Genomic DNA, 14,604 nt, shown 5'->3' with positions numbered 1-14,604 from the left:
CTGAGTCAGGAATCGATAAAAAGAATCGAAATGCGCACGTCATATCGATCCGACCCGAAATGACCCGAATCACTTTTTACCCGACGTGCATAGAAGGAAAGACCCGACCCGAGACCAACCCGATAAAATAAGACCCGAGACCGACCCGAAGCAGTGGCAATTTTTTTAACCGACTGGACCCAAATGTAAACGGCACCAACGTGTGTGCAGTCTGCAGCGTCTCCCACACACCAGTTAGACAGAAAGAAACCCCAGTGGCTTTGCAACCAATTATCACACGCCAAATGTCACAAGCGCTCTTGCAAACTGAGGAGGGGTTGGTAAAGGACATCTATGCACACACGGGAGATAGTTTCGGGTCGTCTTGGGTCCATTCGGTAAAGCCATTCATTTTAAATTACCTGAGATGGCACTATTATTATACCTGACCCGTGTCAGAGGCACACATAAAACCCGGACCTCGGGTTTTCGGATCTAAGTAGACGCGTGAAAACCTCTAGTTCCTATCCATATCGGCCTAGAAAATCTCAACTTTTAATTTTTTTGTCTGTCTTAGTACACGATGTAACTACAGAAGAGTCAAGTTTTGAATGGGAAAAATATCAAAACTCTTTAGTTATTTTTGGCACGATGCTGATGGTCTAATCAGATACAATGGATTATGCTAAGCTATGCTAAAAGTGGTTCCGCCAGGCCCGGAGATCAGCTGAATGGATTCCAAAACGGTAAAACTTAAATGTTTAACTCTAGGGGAGCTGGAAAATAAGCATATTTTTTTAGTGTCTCTTTTAAATATTATATATTATAATAAAACGAGTAGGCACACGGCGTCTGTCATTGTCAGTCAGCTCGCCTCACACACAAAGAGATCTGACACCTGCTGCTCTGTGATGTGACGCGCTTTCAGATCGCACTGAATTCAGGCAGCAGACACATTCAGTTTTTAGTGTCTGCTCCCTCTAATAAAACTAAATGATTTTATTACAAGAAAAAAATCAAAGCGATGGTGGAAGGCAGTGCTGCGGTGGGCAAGTGATCTAATCGGTGAGAGGCTTAAGCACCGGTTACACCAACAATCACAACATACTCAGTATTACTAATAACCTTATCATTGGCATTAAAGTGAAATTACTTAACATTCACATTAGAGTCTGATAAAAAATGCTCATTACAAGAAAGACACAGTTAGAGGGTTTTGCATCTGAAACTTCTCATTTCATTCTGGAGCTTTAGATCGGACAACTTTTTATACAATTTGGTCCAATAAATACAACGTAAATTGCACGCATGGGCTAAATTCATTCTTTTACGAATATAGTAGCATATATGCACTCTAAAAAAAGGATGTGTTCATTTTTACACATTTTTTGTGTTATGCTGTTTAACACATTATGTGTCATTTTACAACATTGTGGGAGTTTCCCGGACACGGTTTAGTTTAATCCAGGACTAGGCCTTAGTTATATTAGGACATTTAAGTAGTTTTTACTAATATACCCTACAAAAAATACTGGTGTGCATCTTGAGACAAAACAATGACACTGCACAAAATATACACTACAAAAAATTATTTTCAAGAAAAAAAATTCTTAGTATTGTTGTCTTGTTTTTAGTGGAAATATCTAGGGATTCTTAAATTGAGATGCTTTTCTCGATGAGCAAAATGACCTAAGAAAATAAGTCTAGTTTTTAGAGCAAAAATATTAAATTTAAGTGATTTTTTTGCATAAAACATAAAAAAAATCTGTCAATGGGTTAAGCAAAAAATCTTGAATATTTGTTTTAAACACTAAATTCAAGAAAAATTCAAGAAAGATTTTTCTTAGTATTTTTGTGTTTTTTCAGTAAAAATATCTAAAATTTCTTAAATTAAGATGCTTTTCTTGATGAGCAGAATGACCTAAGAAAATAAGTCTAGTTTTTAGAGAAAAAATATCAAATTTAAGTGATTTTCTGCATAAAACATAAAAAAAATCTGTCAATGGGTTAAGCAAAAAATCTTGAATATTTGTTCTAAACACTAAATTCAAGAAAAATTCAAGAAAGATTTTTCTTAGTATTTTTGTGTTGTTTTCAGTAAAAATATCTAAACATTCTTAAATTAAGATGATGAGCAAAACGACCCAAGAAAATAAGTCTAGTTTTTAGAGCAAAAATATCAAATTTAAGTGATAATGCATAAAACATGCAAAAAAAAAAAATTTTTCTTCTTGAATTTAGTGTTTAAGAAAAAATGTTCAAGATTTTTTTGATTACCCCATTGGCAGATTTTTTTGCTTGTTTTATGCACAAAATCATTTAAATTTGATATTTTTGCTCTAAAAACTAGACTTATTTTCTTGGGTCGTGTTGCTCATTAAGAAAAAGCATCTTAATTTAAGAATTTTTAGATATTTTTACTGAAAACAACACAAAAATACTAAGATTTTTTTTCTTGAATATCATTTTTTGCAGTGGATGCGCTTCAGGCTGGGACTAGGATAATTCTTGTCTGGGAAGCATAATTCGATTTTGTTTTCAAATAAATAAGAGTGACAACAAAGTGTGTTAAAAGTAACACAAAATATGTTGTTCCAATAATATTGAAATGTGTCTAGTTTGTGACAATGCACTGTGTTGTTTTTAACACGTCTGTTTTTAGAGCGCATGACCGCAAAGCTAACAGAAACAGACTAGAAGCCGGGAAACATTTTTTTTTACCCGCCTATGTACAAAATACTATACAGTGCACACGTAAGCAAACACAAAACTCCCACAACTGTTACAATATTTACATTACAACCAGCTCAGTCTGTAAAACGAGAACATCGCTGTCAGAACAGTAAACCAAATAGTTTAGCTGTCACAAAGATTTTACTGCCGGTGTTGTTTCTTACTGGTGCCGAATCCAAATCTGAAGTATATTCAGAGGTGAGTAACTGAGCAAAATTGATCCAAATCCAAATTGGGTCGGATTTGGAGTGTACCGTTTGTGGATTTCTTTTATAAGTATATTTAAAATGTTGTTGTGTAGCTTATGGGAACACATACTGATATAATGTACACCTTAAATGCACTGTAAATCACTAAGGATTTAAGCATCTTTCAAATGTGTAAACATAAAATGACTTTGAAGATTGCAGAAAGACTTCCCCCCCAAAAAAAAGAAAGTAAGTTGTGTGTTGATGCTAGAAACGGAGCCGTGAGCGAGACCCCCATATTAAAACTTCTAGTTGTGTTTATGATTGGATCTGACAGCTGTCTTCTGTAAACATTCAGTGAATCACACAACTAAGTACGTGTGTGTTGTGTTGTATGGTTTTCTTTAATGTCAGCTGAAATGCTTTGTGTGTTTGTTAATAACTGAATTGTGTATGTTTGAAGGATCAGGTGCGAGCCCAGGCGGAGTTATTGAGAAGACAGGAGGAGCTGGAGAGAAAAGCCGCCGAGTTGGACCGCCGGGAGAGAGAGATGCAGTCGCTCAGCGCATCAGGAGGTGATTTATGATAACCCTGCCGCTTATTCTGTTCAAGAACCGCCCACTTAGACAGGAAGAGATCATCATCTGATGGACATATACAGTGACCAATCACAGTTTATCTTATAACAGGACACACAGGATATAGAGAGCTGCAGGGAAGTCATATTTTTGTTGAGCAAAACCTGGATACAAGTTTGCATTTTAGCATTTATCCAGTTTATAGCCTAAGATTAACTTTGAATTTCTGGTGATTGTATTTAGACTTCAAAATAGTTATGTTTAATTACCTTAAAGGGTTAGTTCAACTTAAAATGACAATTTGATCATAAATCACTCACTGTGTCGCACCAAGTCCTTTGATTGTATTCTTTTTTGAGATTTTTTATGAAAACCGAGAAGCTCGTCCCATAAACTGCAGTTGATTTACACAATTTTGCCCAGAAAAGAATGAAAGACATCACCAAAATGGTCCATGTGCCATCAGTAGTTCAATAATAATAATAATACGAAGCGACGAGAACACTTTTGTGCGCAAAGAAACAAAACAAACAATTTTATTCAACATTTTGTTCTCCTGTTTGGTTGTTCAGTGCGCATATTGCTGACTTATAACCTGCTGACGTAGTTACTAGGGGTGTAACAATACATCGATATGAATTGATACATACATTTTATTTCTAACGATCTGATGCATCGATGCCACATATAAAAATCGATTTGAGGTACTTTTATTTTGACACTCTCCACGTCCTCAATGCTTAATGCAATGTCCATCCATGCATTCCTGCAAAAGCATATATTTTCGTTTATTTTTGCCTGTTAGCATCAGCAAATTAATGCGATGCAACAACAAAGTGGTTCTAGCAGCGAAGAAGGGAGAAGACGAGCGTATGTTTAGCACTGCAGGTGATATTGTTCATGCAAAACGCAGTGTCGTCTCTACTGGACATGGTGATCAGACTTTGACTGTTGCCATCATCATAAGCTCAGTTTTATGTGACATTTTGCATTTTTGTGTGTAATTTTGGCTTCGTTTGATGTTGAATATGTTTCAGTTGGGACAAAAAAAGAGTTTAATTAAATGTTCACTAGTCAACATTTGAAGTGGATCAAGAACATTCATCAAAGTTGTTCTAAGACAAGAACGGGTAATGGGTATTGGTTTTAAGAAACGTTTTGATCCACTTCAAATGTTGACTAGTATATTTTGGTTGCATTTGTAAGTAAAAATGTAACTGCTTAACTCTTTCCCCGCCATTGACGAGTTAACACGTCAATTAAGAGAAAACTTTCCCTGCCAATGACAAGTTTTCCAGCAATCCATTTTTTCGCTATTATCCACCAGATGGCGCTCTTAACTAACTTATAAAACCAAACAGTTCAAACTTTGTGTATGTTTTGATCATCACTTTCAATCTGATCTCTTTCAAAAGTCCTTCACAAAAATGCAATTATCTCAGATTTTTGCTAAACAATTGATAAGAAACCTACCCAAACCTACTTTTTTAAGGCAGAGAGTCTGTTCCTTTAATTGATATATTGTATGTTAATATATTTAAAGAAGAACATTTTCTGGAAGGCATTAACTTTTGCGAAAATGATAAAAAAATGCTGGCGCTGGATGGCAACTTTTTTTAAAGGCTGGAGGAGAAAGACTTAACTAGGCACGTAATATAAAAATTTTGATAAATGAATTGAATCTAATCATAATTGCATCGAATAAGAGTTTGATGTATCTGCAAAAATCGCATTGTCGGCAGAGAAAATCGATGTTGTATCGCATCGTAATGAACTGTCCGATTTACACCCCTAGTACATTTTTTTGTTTTTGTCCTTTTTTTAAATTTAAGCCATTATGCAAACATTGTAAACAAAATTTAAACAGCCCGTATAAATGCACAAATTAGCATATTCTGTGTCTGTACGCTGGCAACTACGTCAGCAGGTCACGCCAGTAGCACGCACCATATTCTGCATAGTCAACACAAGCCTCCCGGTTTTCATCAAAAATATCTCAAAATGTGTTCTGAAGACAATCGAAGGACTTGGTGGTTTAGAACGACACAGGGATAAGTGATTTATGATCAAATGGTAATTTTGAGGTGAACTAATCCATTAAAGTTGGTGTGTGTGTGTGTGTAAATTTTAGCAGCATCTAGTGTTGAGATTGCAAATTGCAAGATTTAAAAACTGTAGAAACATGTAAGGTGTATGTAGATTTAGGGTATATTTGATTGCATTTCTGTCAAGAGATCCTCTTAAGGTTACACAATACACCTTTACCTTAATGGACAAAACTTATCATAAACCTTTGCTGATCACAGAGCTTATTTTTTGCGACTTATCTTTTTGTCTCACACTCATGAGATGCTAACTTCTTATTAAACCCCCCATTTAATAGTTTTTCTCCGTTTGTTTCGCTTGCCGTCATCGAAGGGAGGAAAAACAACTGGCCTCCTCTTCCAGAGAAGTTCCCGGTGGGACCGTGTTTCTATCATGACATATCAGTGGACATCCCTGTGGAATATCAGAAAACTGTAAAGATCATGTATTATCTCTGGATGTGTGAGTAACTCTTTACTTGAAGTACAGTGAGTTTACATAGCGTGATAAAACTCAAGGTGTGCATTTTCTTTGTGTACAGACTTCATGAATGTATCTGTTGTGCCATCGTTGTATTTTAGTTTACAGTCTGTTTTCCAGTTTTGTCTTGGTATATATTTATGCTCAATAAGAATAAACCATTGAATAATAATTGTCGTATTTTCTCGTGTAATTCTCTTGCAGTCCACACAGGGACGCTGTTTGCAAATATATTCGGCTGTCTGGCGTGGTTCTGTGTAGATGCAACAAGGGGAGTGGATTTTGGACTGGCCATGCTCTGGTTTATGTTGTTTACACCCTGTTCATTTGTCTGCTGGTACAGACCTCTTTATGGAGCATTTAGGTATTTAAAACGCACACAAACACACTTATTAGCACTGAAACATTATGTAGATATCAAATTGTAATGGTTTTCTCTCTGTCTCTCTCTCTCTCTCTCCGTCTGTTTGAAGGAGCGACAGTTCATTTAGGTTCTTTGTATTCTTTTTCATCTATATCTGCCAGTTTGGTGTTCATGTGCTACAAGCCATTGGCATTCAAGGTTGGGGAGCTAGGTGAGATATACACACAAACGACTCGCCCATAGACCACCTCCTAAAAATAATCAGGACAGAAGTGGACAAAGATACATGTGTGAACAGGAATGTGTCTCTCTTGTCCACTTGTGACCAAAACGCATCTTAATACCAGGTATTAAGTGTAAACAGAGTCTTACATTTAATATATTTGAATATCTATTATTTCTCTGCAGACATTGTAACGACCTGTAGCTCACATTAGTTTTTAAGTTTTGTTAAATAGATGATGTGTTTTCTCCATTAATACTGATATATATTTTAAGAATTTATTGATGGTTATTTGAGGTAAAGGTATCGACTGTGTTTGTGTTTGTAGCGGTTGGATCTCGGCGCTGACAGGACTCAACACCAATATTCCTGTTGGGATTATTATGATCCTGATCGCTGCTCTCTTCACAGCGTCGGCTGTCATCTCTCTCATCATGTTTAAAAAGGTGACCAATCAAAGTAGCTTTCACATTATACTGCAAAACATTCATGCTAAGATGCTGTCTTACTGTGCGTTCACATCAGAGGTGAATGAAGCGAATAAATTGCGCTATTTGCACATAGTTGGACACTTGAACATTTTAAGTTAACTCGCGTCATTGGCATGTGAAATATGAGTCATTCGCGAGAGGAATTTGCATAATTTGTGAGTGAAATTTGCCTCATTCTCGCATGAAATTTAAGCTCTAAGATGCTGTCTTACTGTGCATTTACCCCAGACGTGAATAAATAGCACTATTTGCACATAGTTGGACGCTTGAACATTTAAGTAAATTTGCCTTATTCGCGTGTGAAATTTGCCTCATTTGCACGTGAAATTTGTCTCATTTCGCGCGTGAAATTTAGCGCTAAGATGCTGTCTTACTGTGCATTCACATCAGACTCGAATGAAGCGAATAAATAGCGTTATTTGCACGTAGTTGAACTTTTTGAGTTAACTCGCCTCATTTGCACCTGAAATTTGCCTCATTCGCGAGTGAAATTTGCATCATTTGTGAGTGAAATTCGCCTCATTCGTGCATGAAATTTAGCGCTAAGATGCTGTCCTACTGTGCATTCACACCAGACGCGAATAAATAGCACTATTTGCACATAGTTGGACGCTTGAACATTTTCAGTAAATTTGCCTCATTCGCTCGCGAAATTTGCCTCATTCGCTCGCGCGTGAAATTTGCCTCATTCCCGCGTGCGTGAAATTTGCCTCATTCGCGCGTGAAATTTGCCTCATTCCCGCGTGCGTGAAATTTGCCTCATTCGCGCGTGAAATTTGCCTCATTCGCGCGTGAAATTTGCCTCATTAGTTGAACATTTTAAGTTAACTTACCTCATTTGCACGTGAAATTTGCCTCATTCGCAAGTGAAATTTGCATCATTTGTGAGTGAAATTCGCCTTATTCGCGTGTGAAATTTAAGCGCTAAGATGCTGTCCTACTGTGCATTCACACCAGATGCGAAAAAATAGCACTATTTGCACATTGTTGGACGCTTGAACATTTTCAGTAAATTTGCCTCATTCGCTCGCGCGTGAAATTTGCCTCATTCCCGCGTGCGTGAAATTTGCCTCATTCCCGCGTGCGTGAAATTTGCCTCATTCGCGCCTGAAATTTGCCTCAATCGCGCGTGAAATATGCCTCATTCGCGCGTGAAATTTGCCTCATTCGCGCGTGAAATTTGCCTCATTCGCGCGTGAAATTTGCCTCATTAGTTGAACATTTTAAGTTAACTTACCTCATTTGCACGTGAAATTTGCCTCATTCGCAAGTGAAATTTGCATCATTTGTGAGTGAAATTCGCCTTATTCGCGTGTGAAATTTAAGCGCTAAGATGCTGTCCTACTGTGCATTCACACCAGATGCGAATAAATAGCACTATTTGCACATAGTTGGACGCTTGAACATTTTCAGTAAATTTGCCTTATTCGCGCCTGAAATTTGCCTCATTCGCGCCTGAAATTTGTCTCATTCGCCAGTGAAATTTGCATCATTTGTGAGTAAAATTCGCCTTATTCGCGTGTGAAATTTAAGCGCTAAGAGGCTGTCTTATTGTGCATTCACACCAGACGCGAATGAAGCGAATAAATAGCGTTATTTGCACGTAGTTGAACGCTTAAACATTTTGAGTTAACTTGCCTTCATTCGCGCGTGAAATTTGCCTCATTCGCGAGTGAAATTTGCATCATTTGTGAGTGAAATTCGCCTCATTCGTCCTACTGCATTCACACCAGACGCGAATAAATAGCACTATTTGCACATAGTTGGACGCTTGAACATTTTCAGTAAATTTGCCTCATTCGCGCGTGAAATTTGCCTCATTCGCGCGTGAAATTTGCCTCATTCGCGCGTGAAATTTGCCTCATTCGCACGTGAAATTTGCATCATTTGTGAGTAAAATTCGCCTTATTCGCGTGTGAAATTTAAGCGCTAAGATGCTGTCTTATTGTGCATTCACACCAGACGCGAATGAAGCGAATAAATAGCGCTATTTACACGTAGTTGAACGCTTAAACATTTTGAGTTAACTCACCTTCATTCGCGCATGAAATTTGCCTCATTCAAGAGTGATATTTGCCTCATTCGTGCGTGAAATTTAAGCGCTAAGATCCTGTATTACTGTGGATTCACACCAGAACGAAATAAGCTAATAAATTGCGCTATTTGCACATAGTTTGACGCTTGAACACTTTGAGTTAACTCGCGTAATACACAAGTGAAATTCGCAACATTCGCATTTGAAACTCAGACGCAAATATGTTCAATTTGTCGGCTTTAGCTATCCTGCTTAAAATTTTGAGTTAACTTGCGTCATTGGCGCGTGAAATTTGCCCCATTCTTGCTTGAAATTTAAGCGCTAAGATGCTGTCTTACTGTGCATTCACACCAGACGCGAATGAAGCGAATAAATTGCGCTATTTGCACGTAGTTGAACGCTTGAACATTTTTAGTTTAGTCACATAATTCGCGAGTGAAATTCGCAAGATTCGCATTTGAAACTCAGACGCAAATATGCTCAATTTGTCGGGTTTAGCTATCTTGCATAACATTTTGAGTTAACTTGCGTCATTGGGCGTGAAATTTGCCTCATTCGCACTTGAAATTTAAGCGCTAAGATGCTGTCTTACTGTGCATTCACACCAGATGCGAATGAAGCGAATAAATTGCGCTATTTGCATGTAGTTTCATTCCCGGACAGGAATGAAAAGGATTTCTATATAAAAGAATATATATATATATATATATATATATATATATATATATATATATATATATATATATATATATATATATATATCCTTTTATATAGAAATCCTTTTCATTCCTGTCCGGGTGTCCACATACAGCGACATTGATTTTGTCCAATATTGTTTTGTATTTCTGCCTCAGCTCGCTATGTTGTAATCATGCCAATACTAGAGCAAGCTCCTGATTGGTTAACACGGCACAAATAACTGCCAAAGTTCCGATTTTTTTATACGTGTTTTAGACGCCCAAAACGCTCAATTCGCCCACCTCATTCGTGTGAATCGCAACGCAGGATTGTCTTTGCATCCCTTAATGCTTAATTCACATCTGGTGTGAACGCACCATTAGTAAGGAGCTGCCTATTTAGACAGTATACAGTGAAGTAACTTGTGTGGGATTGCTTGCAGATCCATGCCCTGTACCGGACCACCGGTGCCAGCTTTGAGAAGGCGCAACAGGAATTCGCCACCGGCGTCATGGCCAATAAGACGGTGCAGACTGCCGCCGCTAACGCTGCTTCCAATGCTGCCCGGGGAGCCTTTAAAGAGCAGATCTGAGAGCTTCGAACCACCCCTGCGCTCTCTGTCCAAGCTACTCTGACCTCCCATCTCCTCCTTATCATTTCTCCTAACTGTACTTACAGTCATTCATAAGCCATGACTGGCTGCTCAACACCACACCACTCTCATTGACTTAATGCACTCCTGTGACTGACTGAGACCCCGCCCCCAGCCCCTCCCCTCTTGTCAATCATCAGGTGTGCTCGCCTGGTCTTTATTTTGAGCGTGTGTGGAATGCCTACCTACTCTCGAGTGTGTGCTTATGTGTGTCAAGTTGTCACTTTATTTGTTCATGTCGCCGAAAAACAGGAAGTGATGTCCGTGTTTGGATCCAAGGAGAAGAGAACGGTTTTTGCCCTCACAGGTCTGTCTTACCGATCTGCTTTAAAACAAACACACACGCGCTGAATCTCACAGAAACACTCGAGGACACGACCGGGTCATATACATATAGCATCTCGTATAAATTGGAAAAAAAAATTTTCTCAAGTTATTTCAATTTATGCTGATGGGTGCTTAATTGTAATGAAAATAATACCACAATGTTGGTCTTAATGCTCAAATTATTGGTTTAGTTATTGGAGTGAAATGCACCCAAGCATTTCTTCCTCAAAAAACAAAACATCAAATGACTTTTCCCTGTTATTGAGCCAGCATCATTACTTGGAGTATCAGCTCAGAGGGTCTCTATACCTGTAAATATATAAATGTACATATATAAAGACGTGTATGATGATAAAGTATTGACTGATTTTAAACATATGAATGACAATGAAAGCTTCCTGGTTTCTTTTCATAGTCGAATTGTTGTGGAATGTAAATCAAGTCTTGAATATAAAGGTAAAACACTCGGGATGTGATCCTGCACATGCATGGAAAGCCTGCTGACTCTTGTTTTTGCCAGGCTTACATACTTTAAGATAACACTTTAATGGGGATAAAATAAACAATCTTTACATCACACCCCCCATACTGCACATTGCTGAAGACACACGACGTGTGTTAGTGTAAGACCGTGCCGTGTTGGGCTGGATCAGTACCGTTAGATTACCTGATGTTGGATCCTTTAGACTTTAGTCACGCAGGTGCTGTATTTAATGAAATGATAGACAGGCTGTTTGTCTTTACACTTTAAAAAAATAAAGGTGCTTTATGATGTCATAAAAGATCCAGTTTTGGCTGAATGGAAGAACCTTTCTGATTATATAAAGGTTTAAAAACCTTTTAAGCACCTTTATTTTAAGATTGTATGTAATTGGCTCATTTAAATCAATTATATAAGCTAGTCTTTTAAATGATTTAACCACAAATTTATTTATAACTTAAACTAATTCTGGATTCACAGATTAAACATGACGTCTGCTGTGACTAAAGCTCATCACGTTGCTAACTGAATTGTTCACCGTTGTTTGTCTTTTGGTTTGTCGTTTTGTGTCTGCGTAGATGTGACGCACCTGCTTGCGTCTGAAATTGTTTTTCCTCACTTTTTTTTATTAAGTGAAGCAGAAAACCTTGTAGCCTTGGTTACTGTCACCGAGAGACAGACAAGTTTTGTAATTATGGGATATGCATCAAGATTCAAACATATCTTGATCTTAACATTTCAGCAACATTCTGTGTGTGTGCGTGAGAGAGTTTGTTTGAAATGTGTCTGCATTATAACTTTATAAATAAAGTTCATGCTGGAATTCTGTCAACATACACACATCCTCATGTCAATCCAAACCCTTATATTTTTTTCATGCACTGCAAAAAATGACTTTCTTGTTTTTAGTACAAATATCTAAAAATTCTTAAATTGGGATGTATTTTCTTGATGAGCAAAATGACCTAATCAAATAAGTATTTAGATTAAAATATACAATTTAAGTGAATTTGTGCTTAAAACAAACAAAAATCTGCTAATGGGGTAAACTAAGATTTTTCATGAATTATGTGTTTAAGGAAAAAGTGAAAGATATTTTTCTTACCCCATTGGCAGATTTTTTGGCTTGTTTCGATGCACAAATTCACTTAAATATTTTTGGTCTAAAAACTAGACTTATTTTCTGAAATGAATTTGTGCTTAAAACAAACAAAAATCTGCTAATGGGGTAAGCTAATTTGCTTGAATTTTTCTTGATTAAAGTGTTTAAAAAAAGTTAAAGGTATTTTTCTTACCACAATGGCGATTTTATTTTATTTTTCATTTAATTTTTTTGCTTGTTTTAAGCACAAATTCTTTTTAAAAATAAGTGTAGTTTTTAGACAAAAAATATAACATTTAAGTGAATTTGTGCCTAGAACAAGCACAAAATCTGCAAATAGGGTAAGAAAAAAATCTGTTTTTTTTCTTAAACACTTAATTCAAGAAAATTTACCTTAACCTATTGGCAAAGTATTTATTTATTTATTTATTTTGTGCTTGCTTTAAGTACACATTAATTTAAGAAAATAAGTCTAGTTTGTAGACCAAAAATCTACATTTTAAATGAATTTGTTCAAGTTCAACATTTTTTCTTACACTATTGGCATGGTTTTTTTTTTCAATTAATTTTTTTAAAATCGTGAATTAATTGTGAAATTAATTGTAGCTTTTTTGCTTTTTTTAAGCACAAATTTACTTTAATTATGAATTTAATTGTGAAATTAATTTTAAATAAATTTGTTCAAGTTTTAAGATTTTTTTTCTTACCCTATTGGCTTTTTTTTGTGCTTGTTTTAAGGTCAAATTCACTTTAATTGTGAAATTAATTGTGGCTTTTTTTTGCTCGTTTTAAGCACAAATCCACTTTAATTGTGAAATAAATTGTGGCTTTTTTGCTTGTTTTAAGCACAAATTCACTTTATCTCTGAATTAAATTGTGAAATTCATTTTAAATAAATTTGTTCAAGTTCAAGATTTTTTTTGCTTACCTTTTTGCCATTTTTATGCACTAATTCACTTTAATTGTATATTTTTTGTCTAAACACTAGACTCATTTTCTTAGCTCATTTTGCTCATCAAGAAAATGCATCTTAATGTAATAAAGTTTATTTTGGATATTTGTACTGAAAACAAGACATAAAAACTAAGAAAAAAGTCATTTTTTGCAGTGTGGAACACAAAAGATAAGATCTGGAGACCTCAGCTCCACAAACCGACTCCTGCATTGTATTCAGTAGCTTCAGAAGATTTAAAATAAAGCGTGTGGTCGCATACAGAAGTGATATATCTGTTATGTATGTTTTTTAATGGTTTTTCTCTAATTTGTGAAGCTTAGCCGGCTCATGGAGTGTTCATCTCATTTTGTGTTCTGTAAAGGAAAGAAAATGATCCAGGTTTGAAATGACATGAAGGTGATTGTGTAAATGTTTTCATTCACGGTTGAATTATTCTCTATAGGTTATTATGAATTGAAAGTTTAATATCTTATGAGTGTCATGTTTTTATTCTCTCTTCAAGTTTATTTAATCTCTTTCACTAATTTACTGTGTGTATGAATGGGATGAGATGAGATGCTGCAAGTCGTTCTTCCTTTTATAAATACATTTCAACTAATGGCACCTGAATGTTCCTTTATTTTGATTTGTTTTGAAAAACTCTCTTGAAAGCCGAAATAGATCAACTCATTGGGTTCTGTTGGGAGTCTGTGTGTGTGCGTGTGTGTGAAGACCGATATGATAAACTGACCTGTGACCCCTTGTGTGTGGTGCATTGAATCGTGGCTTTAATCTGACTCTATCTTTCAATAAGTGATGTTAGTTGAAACACTGATACGTAAGAAATGGATTGAGAAGCATCACTGGTTGTGTTTTGTTGAGATTTAAAACAGCAAGGATGGATATTTGTATATTTTGTAAAACTAAAGCAAGGAGGCCTGTTGTCCTGAATTTCATCGTACTGTACAAATGCACTCGCGTCTCTCCTGTAGTCGCATGTTGAGTAGTTTGAGTTTTGTATATTTATTGTATTAACACAAAAATAAATAAAAAAACAATATTAACCTGTGTTTTGTGCTTTTTATATATTCACTCATCTGATGCATGCCTATTTTTAGTATTTATGGCCTACTTGCAAATGTAACTGGTTTCAATAAGGATGTTTATTATTCATGTGTGTTAAACAGAAATATTATATATGTATATACTGTATATATATAATATATATATAATAAAATATAATTATTGGGATTTAAACGTAAAATTAAATCAGT

At 36.1% G+C, this 14,604-nt stretch overlaps 1 protein-coding gene across 1 annotated transcript in view; it reads left to right on the top strand.

Moving 5' to 3' along the window:
- Window positions 1-14,394, top strand: part of scamp1 (secretory carrier membrane protein 1) — a 37,685-nt gene extending 23,291 nt beyond the window's left edge. Inside the window, exons 4-9 of the mRNA XM_055180898.2 lie at window positions 3,364-3,475; window positions 5,897-6,025; window positions 6,248-6,407; window positions 6,517-6,618; window positions 6,959-7,076; window positions 10,277-14,394. Of these exons, the coding sequence (XP_055036873.1) occupies window positions 3,364-3,475; window positions 5,897-6,025; window positions 6,248-6,407; window positions 6,517-6,618; window positions 6,959-7,076; window positions 10,277-10,426 (771 nt within the window). The 3' untranslated portion in view covers window positions 10,427-14,394. The remainder of the gene's footprint in view (window positions 1-3,363; window positions 3,476-5,896; window positions 6,026-6,247; window positions 6,408-6,516; window positions 6,619-6,958; window positions 7,077-10,276) is intronic.
- Window positions 14,395-14,604: the final 210 nt, after the last annotated feature.

This window comes from Misgurnus anguillicaudatus, chromosome 9, assembly GCF_027580225.2.
Source record: "Misgurnus anguillicaudatus chromosome 9, ASM2758022v2, whole genome shotgun sequence".
NCBI lineage: Eukaryota > Metazoa > Chordata > Actinopteri > Cypriniformes > Cobitidae > Misgurnus > Misgurnus anguillicaudatus.
This window is presented reverse-complemented; position numbering and strand designations above follow the sequence as displayed.